Genomic DNA, 18,779 nt, shown 5'->3' with positions numbered 1-18,779 from the left:
GCGAGGAATTCTGCTGTACGAACGCAATCAGATCGTCTGCTAGGGATCTTTCTTCTTGCTACATCCTCGTAGTCACCATTGCAAGTCTCTAGTTCATGCCTGATTGTTTTTACTGTATTCAGGGAGCATTGGGCAGCAGTCGTAATATCCTTATTTTGATGGCGGGCACGAATCATCATGATACAAGTTATTCTCTTCCATGATTCAGGTGGGTTCCAGCTATCCATCCTTTCTGACATCTTGTATATGAATGAAGAAGGGTCCAAACTTTTAAATGAAGAGAAGTGCGTGTTAATACATGTAACTTACGGAAAAATATAATTAATTATAAATATGTCAAATTTATCCCGAACACCCTGTATATATCCTGCGTGCATTTGGAAACGCCGATGAACTCTGTGGGATGTGTGTGAAACGTCCGAATAAATACTCCACTGTAAAACGTTGCATGTGTAGTTGATTTTTATTTTTTTATTTGTATGGTCTATATCCTTGTTTCGTTAAAAATGTAATGAACAGATAACACGCATATTCTCTTCTATTTTAGATTCATATTAAGTTGTTTCCAATTCACCTTAAGTTTACGTGTTTGAGTAATTGGTGACTAACATTTGACTTAATCAGATGACTCAAATTTGAGAGTCTCTGACTTGCATTGGTAAGGCACTTGCTGACATCTTGGCCATTGACATTGGCATTTTTTTTTTTATTAAAGTTCATATAATGAAAGTGACATCATGCCTATGATGTTTCTTATTCATCTTTGAAAGGTTTTCTTTTCTTTTTAGGTATATTTACCTTAAATGGAAAGGAATGGGATGAAGAAAGAAGAATTTTTTTTTCAGTTTTAAAGACAGCTGGGATGGGAAAATCCTTTTTCGAAGAACAACTGCAGGTCAGTTTTATTATAAAATCCACGTATTTTTTGATCTAATTATGAAACTCACTTTAAGAAAATGTTTAAGATTATTTCAAGATAATAAATAACATAGAATGATTTCTCAATTATGAATCCTTTTAAAATTTTGTTTAGAAAATGAGAGAGAAAGACTTGAAATATTCTTTTTATACTTTCTTCGTCAATTGATATAATATTTTTTATTATTTGTTTCAGGACGAAATTCACGAACTTCTAACGGAGTATGACAGTTACAAAGGACAATCTGTTGACTTTACTGATCCTCTTGTTAAAGTAATTATGAACATGTTCTGGCGACTGAATTTTGGCAGGAGGTTAAGCGAGGAGCAGGACATGTATCATTGCTTAGAAAGAATACGCAAATCTTTCGTTCCATTTTTTTTTTTGATGAGGTCATGACTGTTGGCTATATTCCATGGCTGTGGAAAATCCTTCGGTTTTTTAATCTGTCAAGTTTTTGTAAATATCGCAAAGATTATCAAAGAGTATATGACTATATTAAGTAAGATTTCTTTTTAAATTTGTTGTATTCATTATTTTAAAACAAAAATATGATCCCTATTTTATGGTATAAAATAATAAGTTTTATTAATATATGATTTTGATTACTATTCCTTTATTCTTAAGAGCTGAGGTTCATCAACGTTCGATGAATACAGACGTGGAGGAAGAATCTACTTTCATAAGTGCTTATCTCAAAGAAATTCAAAAATCTAAGAACAAGAATCCATTTCTATCAAGTAGGTCTTTAATAAGTTACAAGTACCGTTTACTTTATTAAAATAATAATAGAAGTTATTCTCCACTAAATTAATTATTATTTTAATTATAAAAATTATTTAAAAGATTTTATTATGAAATAAAGTAAAACTGAGTTTTTTGATATGTGCATGTAATATTATTATTTATAAACACACCAAACCTTTTTATTTCATATATTCACTATTAGAATATGTAGAGTCATAATAAAGTTTAAGATTCCCGTGTGGTGGCCGGTATAAGAATAGCCCCAATGTAGCTCATGCGTGTCGTACGAGGCGACTAAAATGGGTACTCAGGGAGGGTAGTGGATGGCAATGCTGTAGCCAATGAAGTTTTAACTCAGGCTCGGCTATTGCTGTTACGCTCCTGCTATATGATCAGAGCTTTATATAGCTCAATAACACCCTATCCTTACACTGTCCTCTACAGATAACGGGGAATATGAAAAGCATTCTTGCTTCGCCCATCTAGCCAGTCCTTTTAAGAACTATAAAGTTTAAGATATTAGATTCCCAATTGTGAGTGGTGGGTGTATGATTTTTAGGCAGGTGTGTAATTTCGAGGTGAGCCAAATACGGTTCACGGTTTCTTCCCACAGCACTACAACATTTATTGCTTTCTTTCTCAATCTCTGCTAGTAGACCCCCCCCTCAGTCTACAGGATTTTCTGCTGGCATTGCCTAGACCTGTGGGATTTTATCAACTGTGATGAATAGTGCTGTCATCACCATGAGCGAGGAAGAAGATGACGCCAATATTGAATCACTCAACAAAGGACAGGCTCTAAGCATTCTCAACGATTGTAAGAAAATTCGAACACGAATGGCCCGGCATTCATAATTTCTACTCCTTGCCAGGAGAGGTTGAGAAGGGCAAAGACGCTGTCCAGATGGAGGAGAAGCTAGGTTTGGTATCAACTCCCACCATACTTTGAAGAGGTCCGTGCGCGCAAGAAGCGCAAAACCACCTACACAGAACCTCCCATGGATTCCGGTATGGAAGATGACACTCCCAGGTCCAATTCCTCGGCCTCCTCCCCCCGATTATCCTCGGAAAAGAAAAATGGACACCCTTAAGGTCCACCAAGACAAACCTCCAAATACAATACATGCCAGCTAAGAATATGGGTGATAGAATTAAAATCCAGCCATGATGGATAGAAATTTCCTACCATGATGGATAGAAAACTGATCAAAGCGTCAGATTCAAGTGACACTCAATACCACACTTTCTCTCTTGGCTCGGAGAAGAATCTGAAGGTGGTCCTCTGAGGTGTTACAGAGGACGTAACTACAGATGAAATAGAGGCCCACCTCCGTTACCAGCACCTACCGCCTATTAAGGTCAGTAGGGTGACTAGAGCTGACAAAAGCGCGATGCATCTGGTTTTGGTGGAGATCCACAGAGCTTACAAAAATATTTATGACCTAAGATAAGTCTCTGGACTCCGGATGACAACTGATCCTCTGAGGAAGAAAGCTTCAACTGGCCAGTGCCATAGGTGTCAAGTATTTGGCCATGCTCAGAGACTTTGCGAGGCAGAGTATAAATGTCTGAAATGTGCTGCGAACCACCCCACTAACACCAGCACAAAGCCAGAAACCACCACGGCTAGTTGCGCATATTGTGATAGCCCTTACCCAGTTAACTGTAGAGGATGTATTCAACCCCTGAATAATAGACTGCCCGAAACAAACAGACAATCTTCCGCCTCTATCAGCTCATGAACACCCACCTCTGGCTCCTAAATCTCACAGTGTTCAATAATATGTGACAAAAGTCCCACCGCCACAGTTTGCGGCCCCTAAGAGAACAAACTACCAATGGTAGGCAAGGACCTATGCAGACGTGGCCGTACCAAAACGCAGAAACAGAATCAATCAGAAGCGCAGTCAAACCAGACAACTGTCATTTCTGCCTCCCTGGCGAATATGCTACAGGGTTTCAACAGGTCGAATCCTTCACTATATGCTACAAAAGATTCCTATATGAAACACTCAATTCTCTTAGCACTTATTGGTGAACAGGAATAAACTAACTCCAGACACTCTACAGATTGTGGCGTCGAATGCCAATGGCCTCAAACACAAGATTATGAGCTCCAAGAGTTCACTTAGAGACTTCAACCAGCGTTGTTTTGATAAGTGAAACACACCTGAGGCCATCTGACAGCCCCAAAATTAGGGGATAACATCTCTACCGAACTGACAAGCCAAATTACAGAGGTGGTGGCACTTCCGTCTTCATTAAAAATTATAATGTATAACACCATACAGTACCCCCCCCCCCCCCAAAGCACTAATTGCGAGGTGACTGGCGTGAAGGTTCTTACTAGCTCGGCTGGCAGACTGAAACTTTATGCTGCATAAAACCCACCGCAAAAAACATTACTGCACACCGATCCGGATGCCATCCTAGATGCTAGAGAGCCCATCATTATTGCTGGGGACTTAAACTCCGAACACCCGGCATGGAATTGTAGAACCACAAACAACAACTGACGCATTCTCACCAACTACACAGGATTAAATTACGCTGTCGTCGCAGGTCTCACTGATACTATTCATCACAGCCCGAATGGTACCTCTGACATCTTGGAAATAGCCATCGTGCAAAATATTAAATTTCGATATAATTTAAGAACATTAAATGAGCTTTCACCAGACCATGATCCAGAACTATTACAGCTGGGAGCGAACACAACCTGTCTCTCCCCTCACGCTCATTCACATCTTGGAAAAAATGAGCAAAATCACTCCCTGAATTCAGTGGTCCTGTTCAGCCTTTAAATTCCAAGCAAGAAATTAAAACTGCAGTCAAAAATGTTACTCAGCAAATTAATTCAGCCATAACGGAAGTTACCTCTTCTAAAACTCGCTCCACACCCAATCGGTTACCGGAGGGTATTATGAACCCGATCAGAGATAAAAATAAAGCTAGAAAAATAATTCGCAATACTCGCCCGCCTCAAGACAAAGGAATCCTTAACAGATTAAATAGAGCTGTGAGAGACGCCCTCAAAGTCCACAGGGATCGGTTGTGGGAAGAAAAGTCGGCTTCCTTCTCACCTGCAGATCGCTCTATTTGGGGACTCTTGAGGAATCTCAGAACAAAAACAGATGTCTTCTCTACTACAATAGGACTTGGGCCTAGTGCAGACGGATGCAGAGAAGGCAGAAACCATTGCAAAAATTTAGAAGGGCAGCGTAGATCTACTTATGAAAACTTAAACTTTTTAACGACTTGTATAATATTCACCATCATGTCAGACTCGTACTAAAACTTCTTGATGCCTGTACTAATCAAATCAATCATAATCTTATCAATCTTCTTCATCATCAGAAATATACAAGATCATTAAGAACGTCAACTAAAAATCTTCTGTCCAGATGGCATCACCAACAAAGTCATTACTACTACCCAGCATAGCCATTGTGCACTTTACAAACATCATCAACGCGATTATGTGATTCTGATATTTCCTTTCCCTCTGGAAAAACTGCTTATGTAACCCCCATTCATAAACCAGGTAAAGACCCAGATCTACCACAAAATTATCATCGCATTAGCCTGATTTCAATCCTGGGAAAGATTGCCGATATGGGGCACCATCACCAGGCTCGAATCCAAATTATTCCTTTGGATCTATTGAGTGGATCATAGCACCACTCAACAGATCCATAGACTAACTGAATATATTACCACAGCAACAATTGGTATCAACTTACCAGAGCTGTGTTTCTGGACATGGCCAAGGCCTTCGATAATGCTCCACAAGCTCATCGCCTTTCACATCCCGCTACAGATGGTACGGTTGATCCAATCATAGCTCAGCAACTGATTTATGCAGGTCAAGATAACCCAACTATATCTACCAAGCGACGCATTCTGGCTGAAGTTCCGCAAGGATCCTTACTAGCCGCAATTCTGTTCTCGATATTTATGGCAGATATTCCCCACAACCCAGTGTTATCTATCTTGGCCCTTTACGCTGATGACACAGCGATACTAATCAGAGCTCTTCACCCAGTCACCAAAAAAAAAAAAAAAAAAAAAAAAACTTCAAGAAAACTTACAAATGTTAGAAAAATGATTCTCAATGAAATTACAAGTGAACCCCTTGAAAAGCATAGCCGTGCTCTTCTTCAGAAGAACAGTATCTCCTACAGGGGACATCTTGTTTAACGCCAAAACTTGTTGGAAAACAGAAGTCAGATACCTTGGCGTACTACTGGACAAAAGACTAACCTTCAACCACCACATCAAGGACTCGTGTGCGAAGGCATCAAAAGCCATCGCTCAGCTTTGTCCCCTAATTAACAGAAACAGTAAATTACACACCGGAATCAAACTGCTCTTCTACAAACTGATGACTCGTCCTATAATCACATATGCTTGCTTCGCTAGCATGGAGCCATACCGTCCGTTATATATACTCTTCGTATATATAACGGAGCGTCCGTTATATATACTCTTTCCTTCGGTCTCTTGCAGCAAAGTATTTCTTAAAAGCGTCTACACATCCCAATCTACTGATGCAACAATCGAATGACTGATGAAACGGATTTCTATAAACACAAAAGACCTAAATCCATCCTAATTTCAAGATATGATCTATAATCCCCTTGCCCTCTCAGAGCCAACATATTGCTCATAAACGTTTTCCTTCACTGTATCCATTTCAGATATCGTGGAATATGAAAAGCATCTACCTTCACTCTTGGATTCAGTAAAGTAGTTAAAATTTAAGAGATGATAGCCAAATCGATTCCAGAGGGTAAGAGATGGCAATGCTGTACCCAATGAAGTTTTAATTGAGGCTCAAGTATTGCCTCAACCCCGCCATGACCAGAGCTTATAGCTCAATAACACCCTATCCATACATTTTCTTCTACAGATAACGGGGAATATAAAAAGCATTCTTGCTTCACTCGTCTAGCCAAAAAAAAAATAAGAATAAAAAAATATAAATAAAGTTTAAGATGCGTGAATGTGATTTTATGAGTTAGCTGGATTTCTCATTTCTCACAGTTGTTGCTATTATTTCAGGTACACTCATTACGTGTAATTAACGCAATAAATACGTTATGTAGAGTAAGCCCCCATGAAAGACAATGTAATCCTAATAATAATAATAAAATTGAAATATGAACAGAAGTAATCAAAGATAATTTTTTAATTTTATTCAAACAAAAATGAAACACGAAGATAATTTAAATGCTGTCTTTACCATTGCAAGTACATTTCTATATCTTGAATTTATCTAAATTTCCAAAAATTAGAAAAGAAATTTGCAAAAGTACAATTAAAATTATTTGTATACAACAATTTGTAAATTAAAATGTTAACCATAATACATCTAAGATACACCTGAGTTTTTGAATAGAAATTTCAAACGATACATTCAACAAGAATTCTAAAATATCTTGTTATATACTGTTTGAATTTGAAAGTATCGATTTTTGTATTATTTTTTATGATATTCGGCATATTTGTTTAAATATTTATTAAACAAAATCGAACCTCCTGAATGTATTTTTTTTTGGTTTTCTTTTAAGTTCCGATGTTAATAGCAGACACTCAAAGTGTGATATATGCAGGCATGGAAACAACATTAATGGCTATCTATTGGGTAATATTTGCTGTTGTTGCTTATCCTCAAGTCCAGGAACGTATATACAACGAGATAGCTGCTGTTACCGGTACTTCTCGTAAAGTGTATTGGGAAGATCGCAAAAATATGCCCTACACGATGGCAACTATCAATGAAACTCACCGATGGAAAACATTAATTACATTAAGTGACTTCAGAATGTAGGTATATGAAATCCATTTATATTTAACTGTATACAATTTCTGACGGAAAAAAATTGTGAGAGGCAACAGTGAAAGAAAAGTGTTAACGAAAGAAGAATGTAACCGATTATAAGAATACTCTGGCATAATATTTAATCGAAATTACATCCAAACTCATAGTTTTAGTCACCTACAATGTATATTAAATAATGTCTTTTCTTTCTATATTATATTTTCTTGGTTAAAATAGTTATTTATATTCCAATTTTGAAAAGATATCGGAACAACAACATCATTCCCAAGTTTCTATCTTTAAAGGAACAATTCCATTCCAGATGATCTGAACAAATTTATTTTAAAATATCGTTGGCAAATTTACGTTAACGGATACAACACACTAGATTTCTATTAAACAAAATAGATTTAAATTTTATCAGTTTTTTGAAGATATCTCTAGTACTTCAGAACAAGATATATGGTCTTCTAGACAGAATGATCAATATTAGCTTTGAGAAAGCTTTTATAACAAGTAAACGGAATCAAATAAAAAAAATCCAACGATCTTTATGTAAAATGTTTTAAATCTAAACCTTCTCTGCCAGACAACAAAGTTCTTTTTAACCTATCAGATTACGTATTAACAACACCAGAGACCTCTATACTCAAGAAAGGTTTTAACTTTGTGATAACACCTGATCATATTCCTAAAGTGCATATCATTTGTAATATAGAAAAGGCAGTCTCGTTGTTACCGGAACCCACAACTAATGAACTAATGAACTAGATTAAAAAGTAGTATTATCCTCTCATCTTCAAGAACTCCTAACACAAACATCACCCCTCTGTAAAAAAGAACAATGTGTAGTTTAAAGAAAAATATTATTATATTAAAAGCAGATAAGGGCAACTGCTCGGTGATTTTAAACATCGGGAATTACGAAGATGAAATTAGCAACTTACTATCAGATACGTCCACTTACCGTGTCCTAGTCACAGATCCAACATTAAAGAATCACAATGATACCAACGGTTTATTGCGTCGCATGGTGAACTGGCCTACAGATTTAAAACGAAGACTGAAGTCTATGCATCCACTAACACCAAGACTATATGGCGCTCCAAAAGTACACAAAGATGGAATACCATTACGCCCTATGGTAGACGGTATCAACTCGTCCACCTATCTGTTATCAAAATACCTTGCAAGCCTCCTCAAACAACACATCCATATTTCGGATACTTCCATACGAAATGTGTAACATTTCGTAGAGAAATTGAACACCATATCCATCTCCAATACGGACCTACTCGCAAGCCTCGATGTTACATCTCTATTCACTAACATTCCTGTGGAAGAAGTTTTAGGAAGGTTGTTTCCGCATGATATCACTTCCCTGTTCCGCCATTGTTTAACATCAGACTTTTTCTTATGGAATAAAACCTATATCAGCAATTGACTGACCTTGCAATGGGTAACCCTCTCTCACCATCTAATGCTGATCTTTTTATGGAGGATCTTGAAAGTAAAATTTTATCTCAAGTTACCCTAAACCCACAGTATGGTGGAGATACGTAGAAGATATTTTCATTGCTTGGAACCACACAAAAAAGGACCTGTTTGATTTTCTAAACAAGATCAACTCATTACACCATACAGTCAAATTCACTCTAGATCTTGAAAAAGATAACCAATTATCATTTCTGGACACCCTAATTAAGAAGCAAATGAATGGTCGTCTCAACCTCTTAGTTTATCGAAAACTCACAAAAACCGGACGTTATTTGCACTTTACCTCCTCCCACCACATTTCTCAGAAACCCAGCGTTGTACACATGCTAAAAAGCGAGCTTTCCGCATTACAACAGATCAACAAGATCTCCAAGATGAATTATCACTCTTATCTAACAACCTCACCATGAATGGCTACCCTCGGAGACTCGTCCACAAGATACTTTTCTCTGACCCTCCACAAAGACAACGAGACGACACATAGTATATTTCCTACAAACGTCATTCCATACGTGGGGACAGTTTTTAATAAGGTTGCAAGACTCCTCAAACCCCATAGAATAAGAGACTTTTAAACCTACAGAAACGATTAGGCAACTCTTAAGATCTCCAAAAGATAGCCATCCTTTCTTCAAATATGCTGAAGTTTACAACATACCCTGCTCGTGCGGTTTAAATTATATCGGAGACACTTCAAGAAGCCTTGAAATTAGACAAAGTGAGTACATTGGAGACATTAATAACAATAGAAAAGAAAAATCGGGTTTATCCTTTCATTTCTCAAGAATTATCTATATCATAGAGTGGGATAAAAGCTCCATTCCTTACATAGAGGAGGATTTCCGCTCTCAAATTATTAAAGAAGCCACAACAGTCGCCCTTTCTGTACAAAAACCTTAACAGGATCCAAGGATTAATCTTGCCCGAGATCTGGAAGATCTTATTAGATCTCTAAACATAGAAGAACTGAATTATAATGCCAATTATAGAACGTTCCTAAATAACAACAAGTGAGATCATTGATGCGCTATGCATGTATTGTACGCGTACTGTTTTGTTAAATATAATTGAAATCGGTTGATTTATAGTCTGTAACAGTTTTTAGCTTTAAGTGCCTTATATCAGTTATGTACCCTGAATATGCCAACAGCCTGAGTTGGTGAAACTAATTGATAAAACATAGTTGTTCTAAAAAATACTTGATCAATAAATCCCAATAGAAGTCATATCCATAGTTTTCATGGTCAAGAAAATAACGTTTTAACATGATATAATTAAAGATGCTGTTAAATGACGAATAACGAATAACATTTCTGGCTAGATGGGTGAAGCAAAATAGCTTTTCCTATTCCCCTTTGTCTGTAATGAAAGAACTTTGAATGGAGTGTTTATGAGCTATATGTTCGCCCAATGATGGCAGTGAAATTAGCTATGTTCAGCTGAACTTAAGATAGACTTAGGCCTTTTGTATTTGTAGCTTTCCGCTTCATTATATTCCGAAGCTTCCTTGATCAACGGGTTTGGGTGGTTACTTGCCTTGGTAAAGAACCTTGTCAGCTAGATCTAGGTGAAGGAAAGAGATGGAAGGGATGTTGACTTCTCTATGGATCGGAGAGTTTCTAATAAACCAAGGGGCATCTAGAATCATCCTCAGGCACTTATTATCTAATCTCAGTAGTTTTAGAATATTTGTATTCGCGGTGTGGCTCCATGCAGGGTATTCTTAAGTGATGATCGGCGTATTACCATCTTGTAAATTGTTAATTTTGTTTGTTTATCCAGTTTACTTTTTTTCTGTTGATCACAGGTTAGAGCTGTGCTATGACGTTGGATGTCTCAGAGGTAATGTGTCTTATATGATTGCTGAATAGGAGTTTTCTATCAAGAATCACTCCGAGATATTTGAATTTCAGTCTGCCATGGAATCTTAACTCCCAAAAGATGAATGTCCTCCATACTATAGATTTTCTTTCATGTAAACAGTATGGCTGAGCTCATCTGGTTTACTTGGATCCTCCAGTCTGCCGGCCACCTCTCTATGTATACTGGTTTGAAGTCTTCAAGTTGCCAGTTTTCGGCTCAGAGATCTTACCATTAATGCGGTATCATTTGCATATAATGCTGTTAAATTGAACTTGAACTTAATTGGTTGATGGACTGAGTCCTTGAATCTTTATCCCTTCATCTGGATTTTAGATTGTGTGTGATGAGATTATTGTGGGTAATTTACCCGCTCATTGTGAGCATTGTGGCTGAATCAGCTTTCTCTTGCAAAGGAGGATTTCGGTTTTCTATGTTTGAAAAGATCTGAGGGCTTATAGTCCGCTGTTTGTCGAACTAGCTGATTTGGGTGATTATCCGTGATTGTGAAGAATTTCTCCCCAATGCCTGTCATGTAGGGCTTAATATCTGGAAGATTGGCTTCTAATTTTCTAACATATTCAGAATTGTACGTAGCTTATGCAATATATTTTAAGGTGTTTTGTTTTGATATATAAATTAATGATTAAAATTCTTAAGAAACTACCTCTTACTAAAATACTGTGAAATTATTTTAAATCATTCTATCTTTCTGATTAAACTGTTGCTCTTTATTAATTAACTAGTGATTATTTAAAACATAAAAGGGTCTAGAGAGTAAACCATCTTTCAAAACACCATATAATGAACACTTTGTTACTTTCTTCTATAGTGCCATATCAGACTGCCATCCTGGAGGATATTTTATTCCTAAAGGAACTTACATAATTCCAAATCTTTGGGCTTCTCACAACAATCTAGATACATGGGATAGCCCGGGAAAGTTTCGCCCTGAACGTTTCCTCACAGAAGATGGGAAAGACGTTTTGAAACTCGATGCCTTCATGCCGTTTACTAGAGGTAAGTTAAACAGCATAGCACATTGAAACGAGATAGTTCTATACTTACATTTAACAATCAGAGAAGCAAATATTAAATGTAAATATAGAGACAAAATAAACTGGTAGGTTTGGACTTTAAATCGCAAACATTTATTGCTAATGAAAATTAATTTACAATGTATTAATAAAAGAACAGAAACTTTGTTACAATCAACTACGTAATAAGTAGTGGAATTGTGAGCACAATATTAAAAATTCAATAGTAATTTGCAATTTATATATATATAATGGACGCAAATATATCACAGTTTTTATTCTTTTATAGGTAAGAGGAAGTGTCCAGGAGAAACCCTAGCAACGCTGTTCACTTATATATATCTGACTGCAGTGATTCAGCAGTTTGAGATTACGTTCCCTGAAGGGATGAAGATGTCACAGAGAGAAACAGAATTAGCGTCTTCCCCATACGAACATAAAATCCTTTTCGTAAAAAGAATGTGAAGATGTCATTTAAAGGCAGAGAGGAATTAGCATAACATTTTTTAAGAAACGATACAAAAGTTAAGGAGAATATAATGGTGTGGTCTGGCTTTTTTTTTTTACATGACCGTCACTAATCAAGGTATCAGCATAATATATGATGCTTTTTTTAAACAGAATGCGAAATAATTTATTATATAAATTTAAGTATTCTCTAATCCGCTCTTTGTATGTGTTCATGTTGGTTTCATTTCGCATTAAGAGAGGCAAGTCATTAAAGATTTTTGAAGCCATTTTTTTTCTGTGTTATTTATTTTGACTTTTGAAAATAAATATTTAAAGCCCGGTTTTCTGCAGAAGTATGTTTTCTAATGCTTACGTACTAACTATGAGACTTTAGGAAGAGTAGCATCCTTTAAATATATAATTGTCTATTTGGCGTTCACTGTAATGTCTCTATTTCTACTCTAAGATAAAATGCGTATTAATTTATTTTGTAATGAGATTAGTGGTGTCATTGTGGTGTGGTTTGATATCTTCCCAGCTTAACATAATTTTTAACAGTCTGTATCTAGACGAAATAAAATGTTTTTAACATTCTCGCAGTTAAGAATCTTTTTAAAGAGAAGATAGGAGATAGCATCAATATTATTCTGTTGCATACTTTTGTAATATATGGTTTCTATCTTCAATTGCTATCGGTTTTTAATCCTGGATAAGTCATAGTAGTCACGTCCTATATTAGATGTATTTACAACTTAGATTACCTTTATAATTCCAGTTATGGAGGAATGTATGGATGAAAAAAATGGGTTTAAAAATTATAAATTTTGTTTTCTCAGCATTGAGAGTACTTTTATTTACATGAATCAGTTTCACACTATTTTTGGATCTGTATTAACTATGTTTTGCATTTCAATTACAGAATTCGCAGTGAAAATGAATCCGATATCATCTCCAAAGATGTTTACATTACTTGATAACTGTGGATCACAGAAGCCGTTGATGTAAATTATAAATTCTACTGGCCCAAGCACAGAATCTTGGGGAACATCGCAATTTAGCTTTATGAAATTGCCATAACTTTGTTAATTTTTAATGCGTGTTATCTAGCCGTTAAATAACTTATAAACCAGCCATGAGCACAACCTCTAATTCCCATGGTCTCCATTTTTTTTTATATATACAAAATATCATGGGATGCTGTGTCAAAAGCCTTCTGGAGGTCTAGAAAAAATGCTTAAGTTAATTTGTATCGATCTTGTGATGAATAAATCAGTTTTATGAAGTTCAATAGCGCGTGTTCGGTACTTACTTTCTGTTTACATTCATACTGGTTACATGGAAATTGTTACTTTGTGAATATTTAGTGACAATTAAATATTGGTAACCTGAAGTGGATAATTTATGCCTTAATTACGTACTCTTTTTCTTTTTCTCTCTCTAGGCATCATAAGCGAAAACACTGCCCATCCAGCACAGTTTCCCACCAAAAAGACTGTGTGGGTGGCTGAAAAGGCAGATGCTATACTGATATAAGGACTGCTCTCATGGATATCATTTCGTCTTCTCATTGGATCACTGCTACCGCTAATTCTTACATAGGAATTGTGTCGAACCAGGTATTAAGAATATAGTACAATGGATCGGAATACTTCCAAGAAGACAAAGTCTAGTGTCTCAGCAAGAATGGTTCGAAAAGTATTCTGAAATTAATGAAAAATGAATCCGATATCATCTCCAAAGATGTTTACATTACTTGATAACTGTGGATCACAGAAGCCGTTGATGTAAATTATAAATTCTACTGGCCCAAGCACAGAATCTTGGGGAACATCGCAATTTAGCCTTAAAGACGTACTCTTTTTCTTTTTCTCTCTCTAGGCATCATAAGCGAAAACACTGCCCATCCAGCACAGTTTCCCACCAAAAAGACTGTGTGGGTGGCTGAAAAGGCAGATGCTATACTGATATAAGGACTGCTCTCATGGATATCATTTCGTCTTCTCATTGGATCACTGCTACCGCTAATTCTTACATAGGAATTGTGTCGAACCAGGTATTAAGAATATAGTACAATGGATCGGAATACTTCCAAGAAGACAAAGTCTAGTGTCTCAGCAAGAATGGTTCGAAAAGTATTCTGAAATTAATGAAAAATGAATCCGATATCATCTCCAAAGATGTTTACATTACTTGATAACTGTGGATCACAGAAGCCGTTGATGTAAATTATAAATTCTACTGGCCCAAGCACAGAATCTTGGGGAACATCGCAATTTAGCTTTATGAAATTGCCATAACTTTGTTAATTTTTAATGCGTGTTATCTAGCCGTTAAATAACTTATAAACCAGCCATGAGCACAACCTCTAATTCCCATGGTCTCCATTTTTTTTTTATATATACAAAATATCATGGGATGCTGTGTCAAAAGCCTTCTGGAGGTCTAGAAAAAATGCTTAAGTTAATTTGTATCGATCTTGTGATGAATAAATCAGTTTTATGAAGTTCAATAGCGCGTGTTCGGTACTTACTTTCTGTTTACATTCATACTGGTTACATGGAAATTGTTACTTTGTGAATATTTAGTGACAATTAAATATTGGTAACCTGAAGTGGATAATTTATGCCTTAATTATGCCAATTAAAATTAATTAATTCACATTATAATCATTGACAAAGAGATTTAATGCCCTTTGACTGTAGAACATGAAAAAGGTAGAATTTTCAGATTTTATCATGTACATTATTTTATCAGTCCTATTACGATCCAAATATGTGTTTATATGATATCGTAAAACTTTAAGGAGGACTGTTTGTCAAATCGATACACACACAAAAAAAAAACATATATAACTATATCGTCGCAATATTTGGATATGTCTCTGAGATTTGACGTGTAATTCTTTGTATAAAATAATTTCCTTAGCTTGTACTAAGAGAGAGCGAATTTAAGCACGTATGGACGTACTCTTTTTCTTTTTCTCTCTCTAGGCATCATAAGCGAAAACACTGCCCATCCAGCACAGTTTCCCACCAAAAAGACTGTGTGGGTGGCTGAAAAGGCAGATGCTATACTGATATAAGGACTGCTCTCATGGATATCATTTCGTCTTCTCATTGGATCACTGCTACCGCTAATTCTTACATAGGAATTGTGTCGAACCAGGTATTAAGAATATAGTACAATGGATCGGAATACTTCCAAGAAGACAAAGTCTAGTGTCTCAGCAAGAATGGTTCGAAAAGTATTCTGTGAAGTCTCGTTACTACTGAATTCTCCTGGTTTCAATTCCATTGAGCATTTGTGGGATCATTAGAACGAACGGGTGCCAGCAATTATCTCGGCCAAAGGAAACCCAACACGCTATTAAGTACTTACTTTTATGTTTCACCTCATGAATATATATAAATATTATGAAACCTGATTCTCAGAATCAGATGTAATTCAAATGGAATTTAAAGGGTATATTACTTTTCAGATATTTTAGAAGAGGTAAAGAAGGTGGTAGAATAACTAATGATATCAAATGATTTCAGTTAAGGTTGTTGTTGACAATGTGATATCCATTATATAGTATATTTTGGCATAGTTTCATCTGGGATCTAAATGCCAATACTGGCATTTAGATCCGAGATGAGTACTAGTCAGATATTACTACTTCCTAGACGGGGATCAGTTTAGACTTGGAATCAATCCCCGAATGGTTACCTGTCTGTAGAGCTGTATTCACGGGGCTTTTAATGAAAAACCCGTTTCAATAAAAATCTGGAAATTATGGTAAACTCTTCGGCGCATTATCGTGAAAACTTTTATATCAGTGAATGGTAAGAATATCAGCAGTGCATGGGAAGCAGTAAAAGGATGCTTAAGGATGCAATATCTGGACGTGTCCATAGAGTTCGAAGAACAAATGCAGTGAGAGTGAAATGGATATGCAACCTTATTAAGCAAGAGATCCATAAGAACATGATGATGTGGAATGTCGAGAAGCGTTACAAAATATATAAAGTATAGGTTAGAGTACAAGTCACGAATATCGCACGAATTATGTAAAGACATTTATCATGCAGGTTGAAGGCAACACAAAATAATTTTATGTCGTTATACCGCAAGTGAAAGAAAGAATTAGCGTGTGGAACAATAACTTTCCTGCATGTAGATGATGTGCTTGTTCAAGAAGCAGATGCGAATGTTCAAAGATCAACCTGGCCTCTCTTCTTTATCCAAGATAGTACTGTCACTTACTTGGATCAAGAGATAGAGCTGCATGAGAAAGACGTTCAAGAACCGTTGCGTAACCTGTATGAGAATTCTGCAGGGTCAGATAGTATATTAGCACACATGATAAAGGAATGGTTTTGAACTGTTATAGCCCTTACCTTGTATAACATGAGTCTTAGCTCCGGAAATGTCCAATTAAGAATGTACGATAGTCCCATTGTATAAAGACTGTTATGTCTACTTGCCGACTTATTATTATCTTTAGAGTAACGGTGAATATTTAAAAACAATAGTAAGAACTCGCTTAGAGAATGCGGTTGACACATAAGCTATATATTGAAAAGAACGGCATGAGTTCATTAAAGTGATATCATGTCTGGAGTAAGTTACTCATGTTTTGTAATAATGATAGTGTTTACTTTCTGAATAACTGTGCCAGTTAGATGGGATTGCAATATAAGCTATTAACTTGGATAAGAGAAGGATGAACACGTATCAAAAAGTGTTATACTGGACAAGTGAGGATTCCAGGTATGACCAGTTTTGTTCCCCACAGATAAGTCCTTGGAACACCAATATTGCTCAATCTATTCATTAATGATACTGGTAACAGAAGACTGTTGATAATTTGTTTTCTGTGGAATATTTCAGTTTTTCTTTTTTGAAGATACAAAGATAGACAGGGCAATTCTGGATGCTGTGATATCCAGCACTTACAGAATTGTTGTTATGGGATGGACCTGTGAACAAATCAAAATAATGGCTATCGGTTCTTTGTAAGTGTAAATTTATGCACTTTGGTGTGATGAGATATACAACAGCACATTGTGTTGGTGTTCAGAGATCAGTTAGCTAAAATGCAAACACAACTCAGAAGATAAGTGGATTCCTACAATAAAGAATGTAATATTAAGATAAGAATGCATTTTCGTCTTTAATGAAAATATTTCGATTACTGTTTGCATGTTTTGTCTCCCGAGTTCCAGGAGGTGATAAAAACTATGTAAAGAGTATAATAAAGAGTAAAGACGATATCAGAATTATGGAATGTAGACTATGAGAACAGATTGAGGCTGTGTGGACTGCAAGCTCTGGAGAAAGAGAGGTGATTCAATAGAGGTCTATAAACTTCTGATTGGGTGTCATGCAATATCGTCTGATTGAAATCTTTCGTTATATGGAAGGGTGGAAGTGAACAGGGAATATCCAATGGGAGATAAGTTTGTTCGCGTTTAAGAAACATTTTTTCTTTCTTAGAACCATGAGTGAGTGGAATAGTTTGCCTGTTGAAGTATTGAGTGTATGTATTGTAAATGAGTGTAAAAAAGGTGTCAGCGCGTATGGGTGGTGGCATGTAGCTTCCTTTGTTAATTCCTTGATTCTCTGAAGGTGCCTTTTAAAATTAATTCATTTATTTGATAAATCCGATTTATGACTCCTGAATACGGCTAAATGTTTCAGTTCAACAAGGGGCGGCTCGTGCATAGGCACTATGGAACTGCAGCATCCCCAATCTTTCTCGATATATAAATATATTTATTAATTTATTTATATTTGCTATGCCACAGTGTCATATTGCTACGCGGGCAAACATATGTACGTGAGAGTGAGATGCGAGCTATTAGCGTAAGGCGGCACTGTCCGTCGCGCAGTTCCATTGTTGTTTATATGCAGTTTGCCCCAGTAGAAGAGTGTTCGTAGTGCTTATCGCGTTTACTCCGTCTCTTTAAATATTTGGACATTACAATTAAAGCCATAACATTTGTTATAGTAATTTTAAAGTAATTTTGAATTATACCAAACTGTATAATTTTATCGATAATAAACAATATTTTTTATGTTAAATTTTTTTTAATTTTTTACCATAATTTTGATATTTTATCCAAACACGTATACCCTGTACTTACAGTGTGTATGTGTATTTCGAAAGTTGCACCACCCCCCACGATTTCAAGCCAGGAGCGGCTACTGTAAGGTAGTATTACATACAATTGTGTAGGTTAAATCATAATCCATCAGCATAAACCCGTTAGTTTAGTATCGAGATCTAACGGATTGCAACAGGAGAAGTTAAAGATTAAAAATAAAGTCAAAAGACATTATTATTCATTCTCTGCATAGATGAGGAGTTCAAGTTTAATATATTAAAACGACACTTACCTCTCAGTGTCGAATGACATTATTCTTTTCTTTTCTTTTTTTTTTTTTTAATCTTTACAGAGAA

General features: G+C 36.0%; 1 protein-coding gene across 2 annotated transcripts; it reads left to right on the top strand.

Moving 5' to 3' along the window:
- The first annotated feature begins 1,188 nt into the window (after positions 1 to 1,188).
- Positions 1,189 to 14,843, top strand: LOC150101529 (cytochrome P450 2J6-like). Of its 2 annotated transcripts, XR_016549024.1 has the most exons (6): positions 1,189 to 1,421; positions 1,547 to 1,659; positions 7,240 to 7,495; positions 11,680 to 11,867; positions 12,174 to 12,470; positions 13,254 to 14,843. XR_016549024.1 is itself a non-coding variant. In XM_090400428.1 (5 exons), exons 1-5 carry the CDS (start codon positions 1,315 to 1,317, stop codon positions 12,347 to 12,349), a joined length of 840 nt encoding a protein of 279 aa, XP_090256554.1. In that variant the 5' UTR covers positions 1,189 to 1,314; the 3' UTR covers positions 12,350 to 14,843. The 2 variants fall into 2 exon arrangements, 1 of the variants encoding a protein (XP_090256554.1); XM_090400428.1 differs by having other exon boundaries at positions 12,174 to 14,843.
- Positions 14,844 to 18,779: the final 3,936 nt, after the last annotated feature.

The sequence above is a fragment of the Typopeltis vanoorti genome, chromosome 11 (assembly GCF_054136105.1).
Source record: "Typopeltis vanoorti isolate ZY-2024b chromosome 11, IOZ_Tvanoo_1.0, whole genome shotgun sequence".
In the NCBI taxonomy this organism is placed as follows: Eukaryota; Metazoa; Arthropoda; class Arachnida; order Uropygi; family Thelyphonidae; genus Typopeltis; species Typopeltis vanoorti.
The sequence above is the reverse complement of the archived record's forward strand: the minus strand, read 5'-3'. Positions and strand labels throughout refer to the sequence as shown.